Here is a 14,831-nt window from a genome sequence, read left to right as displayed (position 1 = left end):
CTATTTGGTCGCAAATTCAACTGTTTTGTTAGATTAAAATTTTTTTTAATTCGACTATTTGGTTGAAAATTCGTTTTTGTTTGTTGAGAATTTAATCATTTTTTTAAAAAATTAACTGTCGTTGAAAATTCGTTTTGTAATTAGAAATTATAAACTATTTGGTTTTAAATGCAACTGTTTGGTTGAATTTTAATCTTCTTTGTTTGGAAATTCAACCATTTGGTTAAAAACTTAAATCTTCTTTTTAAAATTCATCCTTTTTGTTCAAAATTCAAATATTTGGTTGAAAATTTGTTTTATAATTTAAAATTAAACTATTCGGTTGTAAATTCAATTCGTTTGGCTAAAAATCAAAGTTTTTTTTTTAATTCAACTATTTGGTTGACAAATTTATCTTAACAAGTTGAAAATATAAAACTATTTGGTTGAAAATTCGTTTTTGTTTGTTGAGAATTTAATCATTTTGTTAAAAAATTAACTGTCGTTGAAAATTCGTTTTGTAATTTGAAATTATAAACTATTTGGTTGTAAATGCAACTGTTTAGTTGAATTTTAATCTTCTTTGTTTGGAAATTCAACCATTTGGTTAAAAACTTAAATCTTCTTTTTAAAATTCATCCTTTTTGTTGAAAATTTAAATATTTGGTTGAAAATTAAACTATTTGGTTCAGAATTCGTTTTATAATTTAAAATTGAACTATTCGGTTGTAAATGCAATTCGTTTGGCTAAAAGTCAAAGTTTTTTTTTAAATTCAACTATTTGGTTGACAAATTTATCTTAACAAGTCGATAATTCAAGTGTCTTGTAAAAAAATCGTATTTTTTATTATAAATTTAAATTATTTGGTTGTAAATGCAACTGTTTGGTTGAATTTTAATCTTCTTATTTTATTTTATTTTATTTTTTGAAAATTCGTTTTTGTAGGTTGAAAAATTAACTATTTTATAAAAATTCATTTTATGATAGAAAAGTGAAAGTAATCTTTCGTAGTACAGAAATATATAATTTCTCTACATTATTTACAGGCCATTGACGAGCCGAATTTCTGTGTAGCATATGCTCTCATGTGTAAAGAACTTGTTCTGAAACAAGAAAGCATTGCAGAAGACTTTAAAAATTGTCTTATTACTCGGTGCCAATCGGAATTTGAGAAAAATCATATAAACGAGAAGTTCAGGGAAACCATGAAAGCTAGGGAACTTCAGAAGTGCGCCGATGCTGAAGAGAAAAACGAGCTACAAGCACGTTATGAAGAAGAAGAAAGAAGGATACGACTGAAGTCTGTTAATACCATTAGGTTCGTATTTTTATGAGTCATTACATTTTTGCACAGGGTGTTTAACAATCCAGATCCTACCTGGAAATCCTGGAATTGTTTTTAATTAATTTTTTTTTTAAACTGAAATTTTAACTATTCTTTTTATTTTATTTTATTATAGTTGAAAATTGATACTTCTTAGTTGAAAATTCAAGTATCTGGCTGCAAATTTATGTATTTTGTTGAAAATTTGTTCTTTTTCGTAGAAAATTAATCTTCTTGGTTGAAAATTAAACAGCTTATTTGCATTTTTGATTCCGTTTATGTTTTTGTTATAAATGAAGGTTCTTGGTTGAAACCTCGTCTTTTTGATTGAAAATTCAATTATTCTCATTAAAGAATAATCATTTAGTTGAAAATTTATCTTTTTGCGTTAAAATTCAATTATTTTAATTTAAAATTAATTTATTTTGTTGAAAATTCGTATCTTCTTGGTTGAAAAATGAAATATTGCGGTTAAAGATTCCTAATTTTTATTTAAAATTCATGAGTTGGCTTGAGAATGATTTTTTAATTGAAAATTTAATTCTTCCAATTGAATAATATTACATCGTTTTAGTTTAAATTTCATCTCTTTGACTGAACATTAATTTTTTCACTAAAAATTTAACTATTTAATTTTCGGTTGAAAAATTACCAGTTTTTTTTTTTAGTTTTTTAGTTCAATTAGTTGAAAATGCGTTTTTTCCTTAAAAATTAATCTTCTTGGTGAAAAATTGATCTTTTTGGCTAAAAATTGAATGATTAATGTTAAAAATTCATCATTTTAGTGGAAAATTTATCTTTCTGCTTTAAAATTCAACTATTTCAGTTGAAGATTGATCATTTCAGTTGAAAATTCATCACTTTTTTCGAAAATGTAACTATTTTTATTTCAAAATAATTTTGTTGTTAAAAATGAGTTTTTTTAACTTAAAATTTAACTCTTGCAATTGAATATACCATTGTTTTCGATTGAATTTAATCTCTGACTGCTTTTTCACTCAAAATTTAACTATTTAATTTTCGGTTGAAAAATGACCGGTTTTTTTTTTTTTAGTTCAATCAGTTGAAAATGCGTTTTTTCCGTTAAAAATTAATCTTCTTGGTGGAAATTTGATTTTTTGGGTTAAAAATTGAATTAATATTGTTAAAAATTTATCATTTTAGTAGAAAATCTATCTTTCTGCTTTAAAATTCAACTATTACAGTTGAAGATTGATCATTTCAGTTGAAAATTCATAACTTTTTTCGAAAATGTAACTATTTTTTTCAAAATAATTTTGTTGTTAAAGATTATATTTTTTTTAACTGAAAATCAAATCTTGAATTTAATTTCTTTAACTGAACATTCACTTTTTAACCAAAAATTTAACCAATTTATTTTCATTTGAGAAATTACCCGCTTTAGTTAAAAATGCGTGTTTTGTTGTTAGAAATTATTATTCTTGGTTTAAAATTGATTTTTTTGGCTGAAAATTCAATTATCTTTTAGCTTTAAAATTGAACTATTCTAGTTGAAGATTGCATATTTCAGATAAAAATTCAACACTTTATTTAAAAATTCAACTATTTCAGTCAAATATATTGTTTTATTGAATATTGTTTTGGACGAAACCCCATTCTTTTTGTTCAAATCTAGTTAAAAATCATTAATTGTGGTAGAAAATTCATCTTTTTGGTTAAAAATTCGAGTTTTTCAGTTGAAATTTTCTCATTTCAGTTGTGATTTTATCACTATGTTTAAAAATTTAACTATTCTGTTTGTAAATTCTTTTTTTTATTGAACTATATGAAATTCATCATTTTAGTAAAAAAAATGCATCACTTTGTTTAAAAATTTAGTTTTTTTCTTATAAATTAGTTTTAAAAATTGAAAATTATTATTTTTTAACTGAAAATGTAACCATTCCAATTGATTGTTGATAATTGTTATTTTTTATTTTAAACTTTGTTTTTTTTGGCAAAAATTTATCTTCTTGGTTAAAAATTCATGATGAATGCAACTATTTTATTAAAAGTTTATCTTTTTTGAAAAGTACAGTAATTTTACCTAAATGTGCACTGAATTGGTAGAAGAAAATAAAACCAAAATGTTTGTTCGAATTAAAACATTCAAATTCATTAGCTTTAGAAAAAGTTCAAGAAATTATTTAACAAATTTTTAGAAAAAAAATCCTTCCAACTTTGATTTCAATCGTTATTTAAAAAATTAGTTAAATTGTGATCTAAAATTTAAAAAAATTAATAATTGATTGTAAAAAACGATTAGGCATCAGTTGACAATTTTAGAACTTCCAGATTTTAATGTTAAAAACTAAACTTTTTCCAATTGAAAAATCTTAAGAAAATGTAATCGTCCTATTGAAACTTTATAAACTATTTTTAATTTAAAAATAACTTTAAATAGTATATTTATGATTAAAGGCTTTTATTAAATTTCATTCTAAAACATTCCATTTTTAAACCACGTAATTTTAACATTTTCAATCAAAAAAAGAACAGTTACTTAATATTTAAAAATATCTGGCTGTGCATTTAAAATCAGCAATTACAATTAAAATACTCAAAACGGAACAAAAAAACTAAACTTTGAAAATTACCATTTTGATTGTTCTATTTAAAAAAATTTAATTTATAAGTCAAATTCTTAAATTTTGATGTATAAATAACAATTAAACACCTATTATTCTTGGAAAAAATCGAGTAAGTTGATGAAATATTTTTAAGTTTGGAAAAAATTGAAAAGTAATTAAAAATTTGAAATGATTTCAAATCATTTAAACGAAGTGTTTACGTGTACCGATAAAGCCCGGCTTTTATTAACAAAATTTCGGTGCAAATATTCCACGGCCTAATTTGAAACCAAATATAGATTTTTTCAGATTTCTAGGAAAATTGAAAATGATTTTTTTTAATTATTTGAAATTCGAATAATTTTAAAAGATATTTAGAAGCTATGAAAAACTTTTAATAATATTTTTTAATTTACAAAAATTCGAAACAACATGTAGATGTTTCAAAAGATCTAAAAATAGAATTTCGAAGTATTTTGATGATTTTTAAACTATTTAAAATATATTTTAAATAAATTTTAACAAATTCCGAGTTAGCACTGAAAATTTTCGAAAAGGAACAAAATTTTGAAGTGGAACAGAAAATTTTTCCAAAGATTTATAATTCTCAGTTGAAGCAGAAAAATGTTCAAATTTTAACCAATTCTGAATTGAAACTGATATTTATCCAAAATAATTTATATTCTTCTTGGAACATGAAATGTTAAAATTTAAATGAATTCCGAGCTGGAATATGGAATTTTTTTATTAGAATGAGTTATAATTATAAGTTGAAATGGGACATTTTCGAGAAAATTGAAAATTATGAATCGGATCAGGGAATTTTACAAAAATTAAAATTCTTTTCGGAAACGGAAAATTTTTGAAAAGTATTAAATTCCGAATTTGAACAAGGAATTTTCAATTTTTAACCAATTCTGAGTTGGAACTGGAATTTATCTAGGAGAATAACAATTCTCAATGGAAAATTGAATTTATCCAGCAAAATTATTGTTCAGTGTTAAAACGAGGTATTTTCGATAAAAATTAAATTATGAATTGGAACAGGACATTTTTCCAAAAGGTTCTAATTCTTCAAATTAGTTAAAATGGACAATTTTCGAAAAGAATTAAAATTCCGGATTTCAATAGAGGGAGTATTTTGAAAAGAATTAAAATTTTGCATTTAAATAAGAAATTTTCCATTTTTAACCAATTATGAGCTGGAATTAGAATTTAAAATTGCTTAAAATGGTATAATTTTCAATATTTTGAAATTCAGTTTGACTAAATTTAATCAAAATTGTGCAGTTGAAAAGTGTTACAAGCTTACATATTATACGTGCAAATTATTGGGCACTTAAATACAAAATTTTTAAATTAAAAACTTTTAAATTTCAATTCTAAAAGTTCAAAATTTAACAGCTCCACTTTAAGTGCTTTCAATTGCAGTTCAGTTCGTATTACTTCGAATAGAACAATTAGATTTAGTGTTTTATTTTTTTAAATTTCATTGACCGTGAAAAATGTTTGCGAACCGGGAAAAAACCGGGAACTTTTTTCTTTGACAAAAACGGCCACCCTGTACTAATTTATTTAAAAATATTTTGCAATATAATTTCTCGTTTTAAAAAATGCGAAATATTTGCATAGCGCTTTAATATGAAAAATAATACCTGAAAAAAAACTTGAGGACTCTGGAAAAAACAAGGAATTGTCGGTGAATTTTTTTCTGTAGACACCCTGCTTTTATGTTTAATTTTTTATGATGTTTTGGTATTTTTTCCCAGGTTGATAGGAGAACTTTTCAAGCAAGGACTATTACCCAGAGAGCTTATGCATTTCTATATAAATCACCTTTTGCAACACAGAGATGAGGAGAATTTAGAATGCTTATGCAAACTATTGGAGACAATTGGAAAAGATTTGGAAACTGATGACGTAAGTTTATCTTAATTCGATCTTTTTTATTAACAGGGTATCTACTGTGCGAACAATCTCGCAATTGTCTGTGTTTAAATTATTTTCAGGCTTAATGGAATCTTGATAATCCCTTAATATATATTTTTAATTCCTTAAAATCTCAAAAAATTTCAATACAAATGTTTTAAATTAATTTTAAATTCTTTTAAATTTTCCAAATCTGCGTGGATCTTTCCGAATCTCTTGAAATCTCTCACAATATATTAATTAAAATCCGTTAAAAAATTTTTAAATCTTTACAAATTTTTAAAAATCTATTTAAATCTCTTCAAATTTTCGAAGTCTCATTAAAATCTCCTGCTATCATTCAAATTTCGTGACAATATTTCTGTATTGCATGAAAATGTTTAAAATTTTCAAAATCTCGTAAAAAACTTTTTAAAATCTGTGGAAATTCCGTAAAATATTTTTAAATTGTCAAAAATCTCTTCAAACTTCTGAAATCCTTTTAAGAAAATAGTTTAACTTTCGACCAAGAAGTTGAATTTTGAACTCAGAAAAATGAAATTTCATTCATGTATCTTATTGAAGATTAATTTTTCCAAATAAAAATTTAATTATTTATTTTTTGGTTAAAAAAATATATTTTTTTAGTTGAAAACTCGTTTTTTTTTTTTTGAAGAAATTATTCTTCTTAGTTGAAAATTCGACTATTCCAGAAAATGAATCATCAGAGTTTGGTTAGAAATTAATCTTTAGGGTTTAAAATATTGAATTATTTCAATTGAAGATTCATCATTTTAGTAGAAAATTAATCTTTTGGGTTTAAAATTCAACTATTCTAGTTCAGGATTTATAATTTTAGTTGAAATTTCATGTATTTGGTTGAATATTAACTTTTTAGATTGAAATTTTTGCTGTTCAATTTTTTGAAATTACTTTTATAGTAGAAAATTCGTCATTTTTGTTGAAATTAATCTTTTAGTTGAAAAATTCAACTATTCTAGGTAAAGAATCCTTATTTCGGTTACAATTAATCTTTTTGCTTTGAAATTTCAACCCTTCCAGTTCAAGATTTATCGTTTAATACAAAAATTCACTACTTTATTTAAAAATGTAACTATATTTTTGAAAATTAGTTTTGTTGGTTGAAAATTAATTTAAAAAAAAAATTTTTTTAACTTAAAATGTGACTATTCTATTTTTTGTTTAAAATTAATCGTTTTCAGTGGAAAATTCGTATTTTTTGTTAGAAACTAATTTTCTTGGTTTAAAATTAATCTTCTTAGTTGAAAATTCAATTATTCTAGTTAAAGGTACATTGTTTCTATAGAAAATTATTTTTGCGTGGAAATTTTAACTATTCCAGTTAAAGATTGATTGTTTTATTGAAAAATTCATGCCTCTTTTTAAAAATGTAACTATTCTTTTGACGTAGGTTTTTCTGTTATTGACAATTAATGTTTTTGTTGTTTCGAAGTTAGGTTTTTAAACTTAAAATGTAAATATTCTATCTTTGGTTTAAAATTTATCGTTTTTGTTAAAAGTTCGTTCTTTTTGTTAGAAAATTAATCTTCTTTGTTGAGAATGCATCGAAGATACATTATTTTTATTGAGAATTTGTCACTTTGCTTGAAAATTGAGAATTTGTCACTTTGCTTGAAAAATCAGCTGTTTTGTCGGAAATTCGTTTTTTTCTCTCACTGAAAATTAATTTTTTTTACTGATAATTGAAATATTTAGTTTAAAATTCGTTTTTATTTTGATTGGAAATTATTATTTTTTCAACTCAAAATGTTACTGTTCAATTTTTGGTTGAAAAATTAGTTATTTTTTTTAGTTAAAAATTCGTCTTTTTTTTATTGAAAATTCAATTATTCAGATTCTTAATTTTAGTAGAAAATTAATCTTTTTGGTTTAAAATTCAGCTATTCCAGTTAAGGATTGATCATTTTGTATGAAAATTTATCTCTTTGGTTGAATATTAATTTTTAAATTGGCAATTTTTCTATTCAATTTTTGGAATTTAGTTTTTTAGTTGAAAATTCGTCTTTTTTGGTTTAAAATTCAACTCTTGAATATTAATTTTTTAAATTGAAAATTTCAATATTCAAATTTTGGAATTTACTTCTATAGATAAAAATTGGCGTTTTCTGTTGAAATTAACCTTTTAGTTTAATAATTTAACTATTCCAGGTAAAGAGTCATCCGTTTTGTTAAAAATCAATCTTTTTGGTTTAAAATTACAATGTTCTAGTTAAAGATGAATTATTTTATTATACAAATTCATCAGTTTGTTTATAAAATTAATTCTTTAACTAAAAATTGAAACTATTTATTCCATTTTTGAATGAAAATTAATCTTTTTTATTTCAATTTTCAACTATAATAATAATTATATATAAATATGCACTCAATTTAAGTTTAAGAAGGTCAAATAAAAATGGTGTAAGTTATTATTAAAATTAATGGACTTCGGGGACTTTAGAGACAAATTCAAGCAATGAATTATATTTGTATTATTATTTAATTAATTGATGGTGCTAATATATTTAAGAATATCTTTTAATATAATTTTTCTCTTAAAACTAAAAAAACAATATTATTTATAATAAATTTTCAAAACTGTATACATATTCCTGGACGATTATTTAAAAATGTGAAATATTTTAATGGCTCCGTACTATGTGGTATTGGCAAAGAATTTTTTCCCAGGATTTTAGTAGATACTGAATATATCGTGAAGAAAAAACTTGATCTCAGAAATTATTCCATGTGATGAGAATATCCATTTCTCTGATTTTCCTTTAAAGTGAGAAATCCGAACTTCAGGGTGACCGCTGGACCGGGAAACCTGGAAAACCGGGAAATGACCGAGAATTTTGTGAGACTGGGGAAAACCGGGAAATGACAGTGAATTTATTTTTTGACGGTGAATCTTACAAATTTTATAGAATACAAATTTTGTCTAACTTTGAATTCAACCGGTTTTAAAATAATTTTTCAAAATGGGATTTTCATAAATTATTAAATCATTCAGTTTAGAATGCTTAATTCAAAAATCTTTCACTTTAAAAATTTTCCATTTTAGATTTAAAATTATTAAAAGCATATATTTTAATTTAAAGAATTTTAAAATGCAGCTTTAAAGCCTTAAAAAATTAGAAGTTTTTAAAATCGAAGGTTTTTTTTAAATAAAAACAGGAGCCGTCGGACCGGGAATTTGACGAATTTTCGGAAGAGAATTCTGCCCAAGTTCGATTTTAACAATTTTAAAATACTTAAAGTGCAGTTTTGAAGATTTAAAAAATTTAAAGCATTTTATGTTGAAAATTTTCGATAAGAAACAGTTTTATTTTATCAACTGTAAATGTAAATAAATAAATTAGTTTTAAAATGGATCTGTACTCTGAGTACAGAAATCTGAACAATAATTGATTTGACCAAACATTTTTAGATCTGTTCAAAATTTGAGAATTTCCAGATTGTAACAGTTCCAAATTGAAAGTCTTGATAAGAATTGAAATTAATACATCATTTATTTCGATAATTTTATTTTTAAATACAAATTTTGATTATTTATCAATAATATATTTTTAATCCAGAGCGTCAGGTATTCCTTTATATTATTTTATTAAATTTAATAAATAAATTTATTAATATATCATTTCTATTAATTTTTTCAGCCATTAAAAAATCTAAACGTGCGTTTTACTACTTTTAACATAAAAATAAATCCATAATAATACAGTTATAATAAAAGGTTTTTATTTATAAATTCAAATTTAATTTTTTTGTTTAATTTGTGGGATTTTCCCAAAGTTATAGAAAAAATTCAATTCATTTTGAAATATATTTAAAAGTTCTGACGAAAAGTTCAAAAAATATTTTGAATTAGGATTTAAAATAAAAAAAAAATAAACTTCTAATTTAAGAACTGTTAAGTTAAATAAATTATTTTTTAATTTTTAATGTGTCTAGCTTAAAATTACTTGAAATAATATATTTTGAACAATTTTAAAGTACTTTGTTCGATTCTTCAATTTAGACTATTGAAAATGTTGACGTGGATTTAGGTTTTCGGAATTTAATCTGAATCTTTGAACTCCATAATTGATAAAAGTTGTAAAAAAAAGTGTTTAAACATTTTTTTTCATAACTTTTAAATATATTTTAAAATTCATCGAAATTTGTCTACAATTTTTGAAAATCCTGCGAAGAAAAATCCTTAAAATCTTCCATCATTTTTCAAAGTGAAAAATCATTTTCAATTTTCCTAAGAATCTTAAGAAATTTTGTTATTCTTTTGAAGTCTTTCACAATTTTTAGAAATTTTTACATTTCTTGTTTGAAATCTGCAAAAATATAATTTTATTTCAAATTTGGCTGTAAGTATTTGAAATTATTTCAATTTCTAAATTTAATTCGAATCTTTTTAAAACTTCTAAATATCTCTTAATATTACTCTAATATTTTTACAAATAATAAATGTTCTATTGTTATTTATAAATTAAAATCAATTTTTTTTAAATTTTGACCACTTCTAGATCTCTTAAAAGATTTTAAAATAAAATTTTAAAGCTTTTGAAGGATGCCTAGACTATTTAAAATAAAAATAATTTAACTTCTAATTTAAGAATAAGTTAAAAAATTATTTTTCGATTTTTAATGTGTCTAGCTTAAAATTACTTAAAATAATAAAATTTTTAAAGTTCATTGCTTAATTCTTTAATAGAGACTATTGAAACTGTTAACGTAGATTTATATTTTTGGAACTTAATCTGAATCTTGGAACTCTATAATTGATAAAAGTTCTAAAATTTTGAGTTTATTTGTATTTCACTTAAAACTATTCAATTTAAAAGTGTTAGTACCGTCCAGATTATACGTGTAAGTTATTGAGCATATTTGAATACACAATTTTTGAATTGAAAACTTTTAAACTTCAATTTCAAAAGTTTGGAATTCAAGGGTTCCACTTTGAATGCTTTAATTTGTTTTTTATTGTTTATTACTTTATTTGGCGAATTTTTTAGAATATAGTTTGATTTTTTAAATTTCATTGACCGTGAAAAATATTTGCGAACCGGGAAATGACCGGGATTTTTTTTCTTTTATTAAAACGGCCACCCTGGAACTAATTTTATTTAATAACGACTTTTTTGTCTTTTAGGACTTTGAAGGTTACATCGAGGTCATGAAAATTATTCTTATTGATATGAGACTTGATAAAATAAGTTACAGACTCCTTTCCATGATACAAAATGTAATTTCTTTGAGTTCGAGCAAATGGATGCCTAAGCGAGGAACTAATAATCCTCGAAAAGTATTGATAAACAAAATGAATGTGATCACTCTACAAAATGATAATGTGGACTCTCACCTGAGATTCAATCGTAAGAAATTTCATGCGTAAATTAAGAGAAACAGTTGCATTTAAGTAAATTAAATTTTAATTAGATTATGATAAATAATTTTTTGCCATGACAGACTGCAGTTCAGAGAATGCTTGGAAACCAAAGAGGCTTGAGGCCGAAAATATCCCTGAGGATGAGGTTGTAACCCAAAATCTTTACAAGAAAGTTCGTTCTGTGCTCAATAAGCTTACGCCTCAGAAGTTTGATACCCTAGTTAGCCAAGTGAGAGCTTTAGCAATCGATACTAAGGAAAGGATGGACGGAGTCATCAACCTTGTTTTTGAAAAGGTGAGTTAATCGTTTTTTCCAAGCTCAGATTTGTGAAATTTTGTTCAGTCAAATCGTTATTGTTCATTATGATGGGACACTTTTAATTTGAAGAATTTTAAATTGCATTAAAAGTTAAAAACGTCGGATATTGAAAATTTGGAATAAAAACCATTTATATTTTATCAACTCTAAAAAAAGTATTTTTCAATTGTAAATGTGCTTTTGGTGTTAAAAAGTGAACAATAATTAATTTGACCAAACGTTTGTGAATCCGTTCAAAATCTAAGAATTTCCAGATTTCAACTTTAAAGTTAAACTATTTTGAAACAAAGTTTAAAATGTTCAATTTTTAACCCATGCAATTAAAAAAAAACAACTAATTAAAACAAAGGATAGTTATTTATTATTTAGCAATATTTAACTGTTTATTTAAGACAGTAAAATGAAACGAAATATAGAAAGCCTTGAACCCTTAAAATTTCGAAGAGCTTGTAAACTCTGAATGTTACAATCCTAATTGTTTTTTTTTATTACTATTTTTAATGAAATTGTTGAATTTTGATGCATAAATAACCATTAAACACTTATTATCAATAGAATTTTTTTTAGTAATTTTAAGAAATATTTAGAATTTTTGGAAAGATTCCAAATAAATTTAAAACAATTAAAATGATTTCAAATAATTTAAGCGAAGTGTTGGTACCAACAAAATTCCGCTATTCGTGCCGCAATTTCGATGCGAATAGTTACACACTAATTGAAAATGAGTTTTAATTTTGAATAAATTTTTTAAAGAGAATATTTAAAAAGATTTCAGTTTAGAAAAAATTAATTCCTTCCATTTTTAATTTTTTAAACAATATAATTTTGAACATTTGAAAGTTGATTGATTGATTATTAAATTTAGCCCATTGTAAATTATTTAGATATATATTTTTCTAATTGAATCTGAATCTTTTTAAACAAAAAGATGAATTCTCAAGAAATTACATCAGTTTTCCGCCAAACAGTCGAATTTTATATCAAATTGTTGAATTTTCAAGTGAAACAGACAAATTCTCTACAAAACAATTGAATTCTCTTAAAAACTGTAAAATTCTCTACAAAAAAGTTTAATTTTTACCAAAAAAATGTTATAGTTCATATTTAAACCAAAAAAGATTTTATTTTAAATAAAAAACAGTTGAATTCAACTAAAAAAATAAAAACAATTTTCAACAAATTATTTGACACCTCAACTGAAACAAATTAATTTCCCACCATAGTTACATTTTTAACAACAAAAAATTCATTTTCTACGAAAAATGCTCATTGTTAACAAAATACATGAATGCTTAACGAAATAGTTGAATTTTTTACTAAAAAATATAAAATTTCAAGAAAAAATGCAATAGTTAAATTTTCAGTTAAAATCATTTTAACGAAATAGTAGTTTTCAAACAAACAAAATTTTAACCAGAAAATAACAATTTTCAACAAAAATTATAATAGTTTATTTTTTAACGACAAAAGATTTTAATTTTAAATTAAATAAGAAAAAATTTCAGCATGACCAAAAAAGACGAATTTTACACTAAATACTTCTAACCTCAACTACAAAAGATTATTTTTTAAACAAAAATTACATTTTTTGTACAAAATAGATCAATTTTTAACCAAATAGTTGAATTTTCTACAAAAAAAAATACGACTTTTAAACAAATGATGTACATTTTCAAGTAAATATTTTGAACATTGGATATTATGTTAGTCTAAATTTTATTTGATTAATTTTTAATATATATTTTTTCCTCCAGAAAAATTTTAAACTAGATAGTTAAAATTTTAACCTACAAAAGATACATTTTTAACGAAAAACAAAATACCAACTAGTAAATTGTTGTGCTTAATTGTGAATTTTTCAAGTCAAAAAGATAATTTTTCTATAAATTAGTATAACTTTTAAGCCGAGGATATGAATTTTCAACTAAATAGTTTTTTTTACAACCAATCTGTAGAATTTTAAACAAAAGAGTTAAATTTTCAGTAATAAAAAATTAATAATTTTATGAAAGCTGTTCAACTTTTAACCAAAGAGTTGAATTTTTAATCTATACAATATTTTTTACAAAAAAATGTAACATAGTTGATATTTAAACAATAAAGATTATAATTTTAAATAAAAAACAGTTGGATTTAACTAACAAAGACAAATTTTCAACAAAATACTTGAATCCTTGTATAAAATGAGTAATTTTCTACTAAATCGTTGTACTGTTTAACTAAAAAATTGATTTTCTTCCAACAAAGAAGTATTTTCAACAAAATACATAAACTCAATACCAAACAGTTAAATTTTCTACCAAAATGGTTCTTTTTTGTCGAAAATACGATTTTTTTACAAAATAGTTTAATTTTCAATCCCAAAATGTGAATTTAAAAAAAAGTTCTTTTTCATCCGAAACAGATTAATTTTTAACCAAAAAGGATGCAAGTTTGACAAATGAGCTATTCTATTAAAAACTTGTTTTTTCTTTAGAGGACAAGGAGTTTTTTTTTACCGAAAATTTAACTTTTCTGAAAATTCGATTGTGATTTTCAAAATGTGATTTTTGTTTGTTAAGAATTCAATTTTTAACGGAAAATTCAGCTATTCTATTTTTGGTTAAAAGTTGATCTTTTTGGATGAAAATTTAACTCTTTAGTTGAAATGAATATTTTTCACTTCAAAATTAAACCATTTTATTGAAAATGCATCTTTTCGGTAGGTATAAAATTCAACTATTCTAGTTGAAGATTCATCATTTTAGTTGAAAATTAATCAGTTTGGTTGAAAGTTAATAGTTGAATTTTCAATTAAAACAACAAAATTAGTCAAGAAAGAAAAAGGACTTTATTCAAATTGTTGAATTTTTAAAACAAAAAATACGAATTTTCAACAAAACAGTTGAATTTTCAACCAAGAAGTATGGCCTTTTAAGAGAAAGGTTGTATTTTCAAACAAAATAATTCAATTTTGAACCAAATAATAAAATTTTATAAATAAAAAAGATTAATTATTCTCAAAGTGGACAAATTAGAAAAAGATGAAAGAATATGAGGCCTGCGATAAATACGATTTTTAAAATCATTTATAGACTAGAAAAACATTTTAAATAAATAATATTTGTTATTGATACTTGTAAAATTTTCTGACGCTATTTTAACACTATTTTAAACAATTTTTGACACTATTTACATTATTGTTGATCTCTAAAGTGAGTCCGAGGCCTGGGAAGAAAAAAGAAGATTCCTTTTTTCATCATGTTCGTAGAGAGATATCTTGATTTTTATTGTTTTTTCTTTACAGGCCATTGATGAACCTAGTTTCTCTGTAGCATATGCCCTGA

At 23.1% G+C, this 14,831-nt stretch overlaps 1 protein-coding gene across 1 annotated transcript in view; it reads left to right on the top strand.

Annotated features, from left to right (window-relative positions):
- The window catches only part of LOC117170074, a 114,316-nt gene that overhangs the window by 85,768 nt on the left and 13,717 nt on the right, over positions 1 to 14,831 (top strand). The window contains exons 33-37 of the mRNA XM_033356596.1: positions 1,027 to 1,298; positions 5,644 to 5,794; positions 10,950 to 11,172; positions 11,267 to 11,481; positions 14,792 to 14,824. Of these exons, the coding sequence (XP_033212487.1) occupies positions 1,027 to 1,298; positions 5,644 to 5,794; positions 10,950 to 11,172; positions 11,267 to 11,481; positions 14,792 to 14,824 (894 nt within the window). The remainder of the gene's footprint in view (positions 1 to 1,026; positions 1,299 to 5,643; positions 5,795 to 10,949; positions 11,173 to 11,266; positions 11,482 to 14,791; positions 14,825 to 14,831) is intronic.

The sequence above is a fragment of the Belonocnema kinseyi genome, chromosome 3 (genome assembly GCF_010883055.1).
Source record: "Belonocnema kinseyi isolate 2016_QV_RU_SX_M_011 chromosome 3, B_treatae_v1, whole genome shotgun sequence".
NCBI lineage: Eukaryota > Metazoa > Arthropoda > Insecta > Hymenoptera > Cynipidae > Belonocnema > Belonocnema kinseyi.
The sequence above is the reverse complement of the archived record's forward strand: the minus strand, read 5'-3'. Positions and strand labels throughout refer to the sequence as shown.